A 14,281-nucleotide genomic window follows, 5' to 3' on the forward strand; every position below is an offset into this window, starting at 1 on the left:
GCAGTGTGACAGCAGCGGGACGCTCCCTGCCACAGGGGACAGAAGCTCCAGCTGCTGACCCAACCTGGTGTCTAGGGCGGTTTGCTGCTCACCAGGCACTGCGATCCAGGATGGCGTGGGGAGACCCAGGTGTGGACTGGGTTGGCAAGCTTAAGGCAGCAGGGCGATCCAGGCAGGAGAGACCTTGAAAACAACAGGCAGGAGGGACCTTTCTAGACGCCCCTCCGAAGTGCCCGTATGCTACACACGCAGCGTGGGGAACACGCAAGAGGAGTTAGAGGTCTGTGTGCAGTCGCATGGGTTGATCGCACTGGGATCACAAAGACACGGCGCGACAGGTCACACAGCCAAAGCGCTGCCATGGATGGGTGCAGGATCTTCACGAAGGATGGGCTGGGGAGGTGGGGGAGTCATCGTGGCTGTGAGGGAGCAGCAGGACAGCACGGAGCTCTGGCTGGGGGTGGACAATAAGCCAGCTGAAAGCATGTGGGTTAGGATCAGCCAGGCGACCTACATGGGTGACACTGCTGTAGGTGTCTGCTACAGACTGTGTGATCAGGAAGACAGACAACTGGAAGAAGCCTCACGGTTGTAGGCCCTGGTCCTCATGGAGGACTTAAACCGCCGATACGTGCTGGAGGGACAACATTAAAAGGCACAAGCAGTCCAGGAGGTCTCTGGAGTGCTGATAACTTCCTGACACAGATGTGGAAGAGCTGATGAGGGGGGATTGGAGCATCCGTCATACAAGGAGAAGCTGAGAGAGCTGGGGCTGTTCAGCCTCGAGAAGAGAAGGCTCAGGGGATCTTAACAGTACAGGTTGTGGAGTCTCCATCCTTGGAGATACTCAAAACCTGACACCACCACCCCAAGCAACCTGCTCTAGTCGCCCCTGCTTTGAGCAGTGGAGTTGGACTAGATGATCTCCAGACTTCCTTGCCAACATCTGCAATTCTGTGAATTTTAAAAGAATTTTGAAAACACAGAAATGGCTACGTCCTTTTTCATGTCCTCATAGTCGAACCTACCTCTACCAGTACAGTATCAAACAACAAACATACCTGAGCATTGTGAGATGAAGTAATAATAAACAACACGCTAGTATAACGCAAAACATTTGCGAAGATTTTAATTGGGATATTTACTGGGAAACTCAGATGAGGACAATGTGGAGCATTAACTCCTCAGTAATTAATTCCACATTTTGCAAAGACAAAAGCTTCAGGAAAGATAAGGAAAACATTAGGAAAACCATATAAAAGTCATGACCAGGACCGATAACACAACTAACCTAACACAAATCACAGGAGTTGACATGAAGCATGTATAGTCTTTACAGTTAACCTGCACAAGGATAGACACTCTGAAGACAGACTTTTAAATCGAATTGATTTTGGCACCAGTGAAAAAGGATGGCTCTTTTCCCCTCTCAAGCAGATCTACTGTAATGTCAAACAAATACGTAAGATTTTAACACTCTAGGTTTTTTCCACAGGGCTTCCTGAACTGTGTGTTTAACTTTGCCAGACTAGCAGGTAGACACTAAAGAGTGTCTTCTCCCCCTTTTACTTCCACACTTGGAAGAGACTACCTTTTACTTTTCTTACCAGAAGAAATGAAAGGAATTCTTAGCAGATACTAAGACAACAAAAAAGGATGTACATGTAATCCAAGCCTTCAGATCTGCTGAAAAGATCTATTCATGGTACAGCTTTCCTACCGCCCAAATTGGATGCAAATTTCAAAACTCCACACCCATCTGGAAAGCCCTGCTCCTGTACAGCTGTACTTTAAGGACAGTTACCTTCTATTACCATATTGAAGACAGGAATTTATTTTTGTTGACTTGCTGTAGCAGAGTTTTATTACAAGCTTAGGGTGTCCTCAATATGCACCCAATCATTATAAATGTAGATAATTTGGACAGGGGTATTCAGCTCTTCCTAATACCACTCCATTTTGACACATGGCAAGATCCAATTATTATTGGGTCTATATTAAGTTGGCTGCATAATAAGGAAATGCATACGAATGTGCGTTTTTCTGAAGCCCAACATTGCATTCTCTTCTCCAGGAGACAAACCAAACAGCTTCTGCCCTCAGCAGTTAACAAAAAATTAGTCAGTTCTGTGAAATAAATTAACAATCAAGACTGGTTTTACACCTCTAGATTTGTAATTCTGAATTATGTAAACATCTGAAGCCACTACTTAATACAGCTTAAGAATCCAAAGCATTTCTTATAAAACTATATAAAATGAAAAATATCTGTTGCTTGGAGTTCATTCAAAATACTGAACTTAAATATCATTCACTCCTCTTCCAGAGTTCAAAGCACAAACATACATTTACTGAAAAATAACATAGGTACTTTACCTAGGGACAGGTATCTTCAAGGAAAAAAAAAGGATTTCACTTACGCATACAAGACAGATTTATGATTTCAGACATGATTTTAATGTTAAAATTCTTGTATGCGTAACTATTACAGAACAACTTTAAGACATCCCTTGATACCTATTAACATAAATATCACCATCTAGTCCAGTAGAATTGTACCAAACTGGCTTTAGTTTTAAACCTGTTCACTGCTAACAGTCAAGAGCTGGGACTCGATGGTCAACTGACCTTCAGAACATACAGATCAACAAAAAATACATTTATTATTGGTTTTATTATTCTCAGGCAGCAAATTCTCCAAAGTCCTTCAATAAACAAACCCATGTGTTATGTTGCTGGATTTATCTTGTCAATCTCTTCCTTCTTTGGACCCTCCTCTCGGTTTTTGCCCTGTTGCATGGTGTACACTGATGGGCCCATCCTTAAGATCTTCCCACTGCCCAAGCACTCGTCACCCTTGTAGAACACGGCAAACTAGGAGATCAACACAGGGAGAGTCTTTTCAGCAGCTGCAAATGGCACAGTGAGAAACTGCAGCCTTTGCTCAAGACCTGCTGGACAATGAGTGTATTCATTTATATTTGTTCTGACCAAATCTCAAAAAAAAACCCAAAACAAAACAAAACAAAGGAAAATAACCTCTTAGGATCTGTTGGCTCACATGAGTGTAAATATAAGCACGTTAGGGGAAATTCCACTGTGAACTTCATCTTCTCAGCTCAGACCACTTCTCTTAAGTGCATCTCTCTCTGTTACAAACAGCTCAGACAATTTGCCTTCTCATGTGTCCCATGGGCCCCTGAGTTTTGGAGAGGGAGAGGGAGGGTAGAACGTATGCTGGGAGAGGGCATACAGAAAATGTTCAAGAACCACTGTTTTTCGATGTGATGGAGTACCTTTGCATTAGCAGTGTTAAAAGGCATCCTTACACAGTCCCCTTTTCTCAGTACTGTTCCAGGACAATGAAATTCACTGGACACAGATCCTCACTAAACAAATTTGAACATTAAAACCACATTAACCAGCCAATTACCAAACTAATGCCTTGTTAAATCTACTTCTTGAAGACAACAACAGATTCCATTTCTGCATATACAACTGATTACCAGAGATGTTTTCATGTATTTCTAAAACTTGTAAGCCAGTTTCTCAGGCTATATGGATAACAACAGACCATTTAGAACTAGAAACAATCTCCTTCGAAATAGTTGATGAATAGTCAAAATAGAGCTAACTGCTCTCACATGCAAATAAATCAATTATTTTGCTCCAGCTAATAAGAACACTACCTTGTTTTATTAGCCAGATAAGCCAAAACACAAAAAAAAGGAAAGAAAACCACTTCTAATAACTTACCTGCCCAGGTGTGATAGCTCTTGCTGGCTTCACTAGCGTCACCCACACACTCCCATCTTGGTTTAGAGTCAGCACACAAGGGACTAGAGCAGAAAATGACCAAACACCTGCTAGTTAATCCTTAAGTTCACATTAAAAAAGAAAAACCTTCATAACTAGGTTAAACACATATAAGTCAAGATACTACTACACAGAATTGTTTTATAAAGACACTACAGAAACAGAAAGGCAAGCCAAAACATTTCAACTATTTCTGCAAAACTACACTGAACACATTACCACAGTTTCACAAACTGAGTAAACCAGAAAACAAAACAAGGTTTGATTACCCAATGCCATCTGGTGCCGAAACCTGAAATGACATTCCATCATTTTATCTCTAATGAGCTCTACAGGAGGCTCCTCTGCTATCCAGTGCACTCGGTTTGTCCGCAATAGATCTCTGTACAGAGCAGGGTGATCTGTTGATGGTGCCTTAAAATACAACATTTATTTAATGCTAATGTTTTTGCCAGAGAGTGTATAACTTGTGAAGTAAAGCATGAAATATAGAAGAAGCATCAAGCCATATCAAAATGAACGCAAAATGAGTAAGAAAGCAAGCATTCATTAGCACTTAATCAGCTTCCAGGTGAAAGCCTTTAATGAAAAAAATAGGCTAAAGCAAGCCTGAATTATTTGTCAGTCTTCTAAATCTCAATCACATCACTTCTTGTATTCTTTTTTCTCCAATCATATTTCTGCCTTCTTCAGGGTGAGTTCAGATGTCTACTGCCCTCCTTATCCTACTACAAGGTGCCACCTCCTTCTTCACCAATGTCTCAACTCAACACCTCCCCAACAAAGGTGTTGCACACACACAACCTTACTGTAGGGCATTAAAAAAAAAAAAAATTTCTTAGTTGTCCTGCCTGTTTCCTCTCAACTGTCTTTTGATTATGATTTTTCCCCCCAGGCACATCAACAAGTAGCAGAACACCGCATTATAATCACATCAGTATCAAATAAGAATAACAACTGCATGAAGAGCCACAAACATTAACAATGCTAGCAAGCTGCAGAGCTCCCAGTCATCTCACATGACTAGTCATTAAGACACCAATGATTTCACAGTATTAATATATTCTGCCTCCGTTTTCAAAATGATAAAACTGTATTACTGGCTACTACTCCTTTTACTAGAAAAAGAAAGTAGCAACACACAGTAAAACAAAATAACACACATTTTATATACTGTGCCATAATAACTACAATAAAAACCTCATGTTTTAGAGTAGAAAATGAGAGCTCAGTAGATTGGCTGATTCTTTTCAGTATTTGCCCTTTGTTTGGAAAAGTTCTATGCCAAAATCTAAAACAATTTTTTACTCAAGAAAAGCCAGTTTGGACAAGATGTTTCAAATCTGCTGATGCTGCACTAGTTGGTTCTTGTTTCCCCCACGAGGAAAGCCAAAAATTCTGCCTAGGTTAGAAACACATTCCGTACAGCGGGAGTCACAAAATGCCTGCATTAGTCATTTGCAATACCAGTGTTAATTAACTCACCACAAAGACATCTCCAGTGCTGACATCTTTGTCTACAACGAACCAAGCATCCTTCAGGCCTGCTAGTCTAGCCCTCTGGCCTATTGTGTAGAGGAACCAACCTAAAGAAACATGAAAATGTAATGCTGCTAGCAACCTTTAATCTTTTACTTTCAGAAAAATATATTAAAATCACTTCCCTAAAACTCTACCACTAAACAAAGAATAACGAACCAACTAAACAAAGAATAACAAATCAACTAAACAAAGAATAACAAATCAACTAAACAAAGAATAACAAACCAAGTTGCCTTAGAGAAGCCTGCCAATTACAAACTAAACTAACATCTACTTGAAAGTTTTCACCTGTACCTGAAGCACATGTTTCAAACTAATCCATTTCAATTGTGGTATTCTTAGGGTTTATAAAAGACAAACATTTCTTTATTTTAGCTTCGATTTGTGGTTTTGCTACCACTCAGTCTTACCAGCTTCCCTTACTTTTATGTAGTAGTAGAACATCCTACTTCCATACATTATTTGCGAGAGGAACTAAGTTCTGGCAGCTAGAACTGAAGAAAGAGCAAAGGAAGGACACACAGAAGGAAAGGAAAAGGTAAGCTGCCCATGTTTGGCAATGTCCTACTGTGCATCACTGAGGTGCATGGTGTATTTTTTCTGCAAAGTTTAGATACTAAAGAATCTGGAACTGAAGCACAATAATTGTGAAAAAACTACACGAACAATCATCTCAGTATTAAATTAACAATCACTTAGTATCAATAATAATTATCATTTACTTTCTTGCAACATGGAACAAATAAGCAAGAATCAGTTGTAGTTCAAGGCTCTACTATTGTATAAAGCAAGTTTTCCATGATTATTAGAGTTATCAAACTGGGAAAAACCTGTAGATGAGTTTGGAATTCCACAAAATTTGTCCCTCCAAATATAAGCAGTATTGTTCCATTTATCTAAAAGCAGTTAAGGTGGGTTAGCCAATTACCTTTGTGTGTTCCCATCACCTTCTTATCTTCAATGGAAACAAAGTTACCTGGTTGAGGTTCTAAATACTACCAAATAGGAAGAGATTGTTTAAGTCAGAAGATGGCCCAAAAAACCTCCCAGTATATTTCAGGTTCTGTCACTACATTCTCGTGAAGTTAGAAAATAGCTTTTCAACAGGCAAACTCTGCCCAAGCAGTTTACTGCCTCTTCCCTTATGCTGCTTTAGAGAGAAAAGTAGGAAGGGCAGTCCCTATTACCAGTAATTCTGGGCTTCACTCCCCCATCCTCACTTATGGCAGGGGACAGCAGGATTCAGCCAGTTGCCTCTCTCACATCCCAAGCACTTGTCAGAGCCTGGCAGGTATAGGAGTGTGAGTTCACACATTCCTTTTGCTACAGAACATGACTGCTTGCTGGTAGAGGGGCAAGCTACTTCCTACAGGCGGCTGGCATTAGCTTCTGGGTAGGCTTGGGACTGCAAGGGGAAATGGGACAATTGCAACTTAGTGTGGGCCACAAGCTGTCAGAGATTTTTCCATAGACAGTGTTACAAATTACTACTGAAAACCAGAACAGAACATAAAGATTGTCATAGATTTAATGTTGCTCACCTCAAGAAGGAAATTTTCAAAGTTTCTTTCACCAATGAAACAGACTCCCATACTCTGAAAAGACAACATGGTACTGAATCCATAAAAGCAGAGAAACACATTTGAAATAACCATAGAATCATAGAATGGTTTGGGTTGGAAGGCACCTTAAAGGTCATCTAGTTCCAACTCCCCCCTGCCATGGGCAGGGACACCTTCCACTAGACCAGGTTGCTCAAAGCCCCATCCAACCTGGCCTTGAACACTTCCAGGGATGGGGCATCCACAGCCTCTCTGGGCAACCTGTTCCAGTGCCTCACCACCCTCACAGTAAAGAGCTTCTTCCTTACATTTAATCTAAATCTACCCTCTTTCAGTTTAAAGCCATTACCCCTTGTCCTATCACGACATGCCCTTGTAAAAAGTCCCTCTCCCGCTTTCTTGTAGGCCCCCTTTAGGTACTGGAAGGCTGCTGTAAGGCCTCCCCAAAGCCTTCTCTTCTCCAGGCTGAACAACCCCAACTCTCTCAGCCTGTCTTCACAGGAGAGGTGCTCCAGCCCTCTGATCAGCTTTGTGGCCCTCCTCCGGACTCGCTCCAACAGGTCCATGTTCTTCTTACTTTGGGAGTCCCAGAGCTGAATGCAGTACTCAACGTCTATTAATAATCTATTAATAATGTCTATTAATAATCTGTCCAGGATGGATTTTTCTTCCCTATATATCCCAAACTATGCTAGACATCTCATAAAATAAGCAAAATCACAACACCTGCTCCAACATATGTAAACTAATTCTATACAGCATCAGCGAAAGCCGTAAGTACAGAAGAGAAATAATAGGAAATAGAACACATGTTCAATAAAAACATTAACCTTGGTGACTACATTGTACGTATATCAAAAACAGAAGTCTCTTTCAGATTAAAGTACAAAACTAACACAAATTATATACTAATGGTATGTTTCTTGAAAACAAACCCTCCATAAACAAATAGGATTTCCTTTTCCTTTCAGTTACTGCCTACATTCTTCAAACAATCATTTAAACAACCATTTATGGTGGATGAATATAAACACTAAAAGTGATCAAGATAGCATCAGCAATACAATTGCTGCCTGCATCTTTTTTTTTTTTAGGCTCAACCCATGAAGTGTTATTTCTCAGCCAGGAAAACAGAACTTTTTTATTTTAAAAAGTAACTGTGGAAAAACAGTATGATCCAATTTCTATAAAGACATATTGAAAAACAATTATAGTGAGGAAGCCTTTATAACCTATGGAAAATAAAGACCAAAGGCTTCTCACCTGCTGTAGTAAAGAATGCTTTCCTTAAGGCTCACAGCATCCTACCACACTGACCTTCGCCTTAGTTCTTCTGAGATACAATGGTAGACAAATTATCTGCAAGCTAAAATACACAACTAACCACAAGCTCATAAAGTACTTTTAAGCAAGTAGACAGCTATAAAACTGCTTCCCAACCTATTCTATTACAGTGCTCAGAAACAGCTGAGCTGTCAGAGATTAAAGTTCAAGAAGTTCAGGAAAGTCCATTTTAGAGAGAAATACAAATCCAAAGAGTTTAAGTGTTACCATGCCTCTTTTTTCTTTAGCACATGATGAAGGCCATGTTCCGCTGCTATCTTCTTTACGAAGTTTTTTGTTAAATCCCCTAATGGGAAAATGGTTTTCCTCAAAGCATCCTGCGAGATCTGACTGAGAAAGAAGGTCTGGTCCTTAAAGAGGTCAGCCCCTTGAAGGAGTTTCACAGCTGCAAAGTGCAGAAGACATAAAGCATTTCAGCATAACCCCCTCTAATAGTTCAACTTCCTTTAGTATTTTGTCTGAAAATCAACATTTAGTTTTATTATTTCCAAACACATGTTAAAACCAGCATTTTTCAGGTTTTTCCAAATCTAACTGAAAATGTTTAGGTATTTTCTCACCACTAAAAAGATCTAAAAGGATTCCGATTTTCTACAACACAGAATCTTACAAAGTCTTACATTGCCTCATCTATTACAATACTGGAAGTCACCAGCAAGAACATCAACAACATGAAATATAAAAACAGCTTTCACATTTCACGTGAAAGAGAGAATGAACAGTCAAATATCTCAGACTATACTTTTCTTAAAAAAAAAAACATTCGGTTTTACCATGAAATGACACTACTATAAATCAATGATTTGAACAATCAGTAGAGTTACTCCCAATACTCAGGAGAGAAGAGTTTGAATTTATTCTTTAAAATAGATTAAGTCTCCTGATTGCCCAGATGAAATAAAAATGGTACAGTTTTTCAGTCATGTTCTGTCCACTCTCTTTAAGAGCTAATAGCTTTGATGTGGTACAAACTCTGCTGATCTGTTTCTTGACTCAAAGGAACACTAACTACAGGCCAGTAGTTCAGTCAAAACTAATAATACAAAATCCCAATAACGGGGCAGGAAGCCTGCTTAAAACATCACAAAATACTACAACTTTCTGGAAATTATATTAAAATAAAGTAACAAATAAACCCCTTTGAGTCCAGAACAAACAAATGAAAACCAGGAAGCTGTAACACAAAAACATCACCTTGGCAGCTTTGCATAGTGGTAGTTTGCAAGTCCCCTTTCCCTTCGGGTATACTGCATTTTTCATTATACGTCAGAGCTTCATCTGAGTTACTTTACTGCATTACAGCTCACTGCAGAGCTATTTGGGAAATTTCTACATTGCCATCCAAGCTGTGATAGTGCCATGCAGAGACATACCCAAAACAGCATTAATCAAGCTGGCTCTGGTACTGATAACAAGAGAACCACTGTGGTGCAGAGATCAACCACTGGCACACTATTTAAGTGAAGAGCAAAACCAGCACTGCTGCTACTCATACCTTTGCTGACCTGAGAATTGTAGCCTTAAAAACTTTTCAATGGCAGTGTACACACAACCTTGATCTGCCTGGGAAAACCAGGCTTCTATAGGAGAACAGAGAAATAAGGCAGAATAGTTGAATTACTGAATGAAAACCTGATTTTTTTTCCAGTAAAATAATATACAGTCCAACTACTGTGTTAAAGTAAGTTACTAATTTTAATGTTTCAAAGCCTTAATTCTAAAATTCCACTTAAGCATATCCCCATGATGAGGTCTATCAATACTATAAACCAAATAGCCGAAGAATACATTCCCTAAAATAGAAGAAACATATAAAGAAATTTTTACGTAAATCATGGAAATACTAGATAAAGATTTCTTGAAATACTTCTGCAGGGTATAGAAGATAGCCCTGTCTCTTTAATCCACATTATGGCTCCTCCAGAATATTGATTACTCCTGAAATGCTTATTCTTACTGCTGGACCTGGATTAGAACTTTTAAAATAGAAAATGTAATACCTGACTAGTCAGGGTAATTTTCAGTAATATAAATCCCCTGTTTTGACCAATCAATCTTCTACAAAGGCTGGAGTTTAAATGGTAGTCATTGCGTGTAAGGTAACGAACTTCTCTGATTCTGTAACACCGAATATAATTTAAATTTCTCTTTCACATCCAGGGTGAAATATACAATGAAGAAACCACTTACTATTTCTAACTTCAAAACGGTTTCTGAAAAGCCTTTGTGGTCTTTTGATATGCTTCTGTTGAAACACTTCCTCATCCTCTAGTGAGGTCCTAGCATAATGCCCAGTAGCAATTGCATCTGCTCCTATCAAGAAAAAAAACCAAAACACAAAGGCACATACATGAAATTCACAGTTTAAAACAGCAATATAAACATCTAGGAAAAAAGCAGGAAGCAATGAAGGAAGAAAACCTATGGAAGTCTTATACTGATGATAATCATACTCCTGGTACATAAATAATGTATACTTTTCATTGGCATGCCAGAACTTGTGCTTTTGTCCTTTAAGGATCACATACAAATGCAAAACCTAATACTCAGGTCAATATATGTCCCTGAATTAAATGTGCTCCTACATAGCAGCAACCTAATCTAGTGGAAGATAACCCTGCCCATAGCAGGGGGGTTAGAACTAGATGACCTTTAAAGGTCCCTTCCAAACCAAACCATTCTATGATTCTATACGTAAAAGCAAACTTAAAAATAAATACTTTGCAAATACTGAAATACTGCCACAGAGATATGTGCATTAGGCATGCATACGAATTCATGTTTTTCCCCACCTTTTCAAGAGTTTGTATCCTTTAAGTATTTCCACAGCGCACACGCTGCACTGACACACTTGAAAATGCCTTACCAAGGTTATCCATAGCATAATGAAGAAAGTAGTTGAATTTGATGTGTTTGTTACACACAATATCAGGATTAGGAGTCCTTCCCAATTCATACTCTTTTAAGAGGTCACTGTAAAATAAAGATTCAAATGTATATAGAGACAATATTAACACTACATAATACTATCCAAGACTGGTCGATCTGTTTAAACATGAGAACTTGAGACTCAGTCATACTAGGCATTTTATGTAAGAAATAAAATACCCATTAGATTTTAACCTGTAAAAAACAAAGCTTGGAAGATTTTCTCCAAAGTGCACTGAGGACATGGTCAAATGATCACTCACAACCTTGTAACCATATTTTATTAAATTAATATTCCCTCAGGGGAGACATGACTACCCGCTGAGCACCCCCTACTCATCTCTTATGAAATACTTACTTTCAGAACTAAAGAACACTGGTTCATTTTTCAAAGTGACAGTGCAGTGGAGCACACACCAGGAGTTAACTGTGTCTCAGCTGAAAGGACAATAACATAATCTACAATAACACCACCACAAGCAGTCATGGGGCTTAATTTTATAGAGATGTTTTCCTGTCTTTTTCTTTCTCCTTCAACAAATCCAAGCAGTTTCTCAAAGTCATGCTGTACTTTTACACTGTTGCATAATTAAAGCACGTAGCATTATTTGCTTTAAAACACTGAAATAATAACTAATGAAATTAAACTAGCATACAGTGATGCACTGAGATATCAAAAGGCCTGATCCCTGCCTTATTTTGCTTATCCTCAGTAGTCACTCAAGTCAAGAGGAACTGAGGACATGGACTGGAAAAGGATCCTGAACTGTACTTAAAAGAACACCAGCAATCCCAGCACCAGGTTTTACTCTTCACCATCTGAAACAGAATCAATTGCTTCTTCCTTACCATGTTATACATTACCTTCATAAATAGAAAATAAAGCAACACATCTTTTATTTTGTCCAACTACTTTTTAACAGTTCTGAATTTAACAATTTATACTAATAATTAAATCACCTGGGTCTACCCAGAGCTGCTTCCCTCTCGCTGGCTCAGCACTGTACTCTGATGATAACACACTACTCCTTTGGAAATACTGCAAAAGCATGCTGGAAGTTTTATAAAAAATTCAGTGTAAAGCCAGGCTCACGTCAGTTCACTAAAGCACAGAACTGCAGAAAAGGCAATGAAGGATGCCTACTGAATCTCTCTGATGTAAAAATGCAAAATGGACTTTGCACAGATTATGGGTAAGACAAGACCTGGGATAGTCCTCTTGATAAAAGGTGGGTTTTGATGAATGACCCTTTAAAGAGAGACTCCAGAGGAGGAGTAAATTCAAGCTCAGTGATGACAGTAAAGAAAAAAAGGTTCTGAAACAAGCAAATATACTTGCAACAGATTGTCTGGGAACACTGTACTAATAAACGAGGAGAAGCAGAAGAAAAGCTCATCTTCTACGATCTTTGATTCACTATCATCTACAGACTCCTTCCACCTCCAAGAGTTTTGGTAACATTTATTCATTCTCTCACACCGAGAGGAAAAAATGGAGTGAACTTTCCCAGAACAGAGCTGTTTTCTCCACTGACTGTACAAAAGTATTCTGCTCAACCTGATGTCATTTCAACATGATGTAGAAGTACCACAACTAGGTTATTCCTCAGTTTCTTCTAATACAAGGTAACAACAGCACTACTTAGAGGGAGAAGATGAAGATCAGGGAACGACTTTTACGTACTTATACTGAGTAAGTAACAGAGAAATTATGTTGTTATACCAATAATTCCCCTCTCCTCCTGCCTCCCAAGAAAAGCTCTCAGCTTTTCTGTGCAGAACTTTCTTCCCTTTAAGTGGAACAAAGTCACAGAAAATCTGGACACCCTCTTTAGAGAACAGTTTCAAATTTGTTAGAAGTTTAAAGAAGCAAGGCTAGTTCATGATCACTTTGCGGTAAACTGGATTCAGTACATATTAATTTAATGTAAAATGCACTGCGTAAATTACACAAACTGACAGTAATAGCACCCCACTAAATATTTTTTCTCACGCTGCAATAAGGTTGGGACAGTATGTGGGAAGCAGAAGAAATGAGCTGCAACAAAGCAACTGCTACACACTTATAATCTAGGGAGAGAGCTCCTATTAATTTCAAAAATAACAAACATATTAAAACCAACACATACATTCTAATCTTAACTATCAATGACAGAAAAAATAATTCCTCCCATATTTAAGAGGCTTCAGCACTTTCTCTTTGTACTGACAATACTGCAATAAATCACCTTTGCCCATTATCTGTCTGTTCTCGCTTTTCACAGCAACATAGTACTATACTAACATACTGAAAGGCCACCTATTTTAAACGTGTTTCTACCTGAATACTTCATTCCAGTATTCTTTCACGTAGGAAACCTGGTGAAAAGGAATATCGAGCTTCTGACAAACCCGGTAAGCATCTTCGCAATCTCTGTCAATGGAGCAAGCTCCTTGTTCATCCAGAGGGTCCCAGTTCTTCATAAAAACACCCATCACCTGGTAGCCTACGAAATGAAGATAAGAATGACTTATAAAGTCAAACTCCTACAGCCTTGACCCAAAACCTGTGTTTTTCAAGACTTGTGTGGGTAACCGCTTCTTTCAGAAGATGTGAGCAGTCCTGTACTAAGCAAGCATCCTGTGAAGTTTTATAGTACAGTTCTCGTATGACTTTTTTTTTTTGCTTTAGCCAACATAAACCCAACCTCTTCCAGCAACCTAACACGACAATATTTCATAACCCCGAGTTCCTCCCACCCCCTCCCCTCCCGCCGCCCGACGAGGTGCCCGGCTCTCCACGGGGCCGGCCCGGGCCCTGCCCGAGGTGGGGCTGCTCCACCGGCCGCAGGAGGCGGTTGAGCGCGGCGAGGCGCCGGCCGAACTGGGCCGGGCCGGGCGAGAGGGCCGAGAGGGCAGGCGTGAGGGGAGGGGAAGGGAGGGGAGGCGCAGCGCCCGCGGAGGACAGACCCCGGCCCCGCCGCCCTCACCCCCCACCTCGGCGGCGCAGCAGCAGGGCGGCCACGGCGCTGTCCACCCCGCCGGAGACGGCGCAGGCCACCCGGCGCCCCGCCGCCAGCATGGCCCCCGCCCCGCCGCTTCCGCCCGCC

The 14,281-nt window shown here is 40.1% G+C and overlaps 1 protein-coding gene across 3 annotated transcripts; it reads right to left on the reverse strand.

The window, feature by feature from the left end:
* Nucleotides 1–1,104: 1,104 nt before the first annotated feature.
* On the reverse strand, nt 1,105–14,276 carry TRMU (tRNA mitochondrial 2-thiouridylase). 3 transcript variants are annotated; one of them, XM_052789999.1, is made up of 11 exons: nt 14,169–14,276; nt 13,513–13,678; nt 11,131–11,237; nt 10,455–10,577; nt 8,477–8,649; nt 6,900–6,953; nt 6,287–6,353; nt 5,302–5,402; nt 4,086–4,230; nt 3,757–3,839; nt 1,105–2,874 (listed from the first exon to the last, which is right to left on the reverse strand). In XM_052789999.1, exons 1-11 carry the CDS (start codon nt 14,251–14,253, stop codon nt 2,728–2,730), a joined length of 1,251 nt encoding a protein of 416 aa, XP_052645959.1. In that variant the 5' UTR covers nt 14,254–14,276; the 3' UTR covers nt 1,105–2,727. The 3 variants fall into 3 exon arrangements, with proteins under 3 accessions (XP_052645959.1, XP_052645960.1, XP_052645961.1); XM_052790000.1 differs by having other exon boundaries at nt 14,162–14,238; XM_052790001.1 differs by lacking the exon at nt 14,169–14,276 and adding an exon at nt 13,755–13,998.
* Between the last annotated feature and the right edge of the window lie 5 nt (nt 14,277–14,281).

The sequence above is a fragment of the Harpia harpyja genome, chromosome 6 (assembly GCF_026419915.1).
Source record: "Harpia harpyja isolate bHarHar1 chromosome 6, bHarHar1 primary haplotype, whole genome shotgun sequence".
NCBI lineage: Eukaryota > Metazoa > Chordata > Aves > Accipitriformes > Accipitridae > Harpia > Harpia harpyja.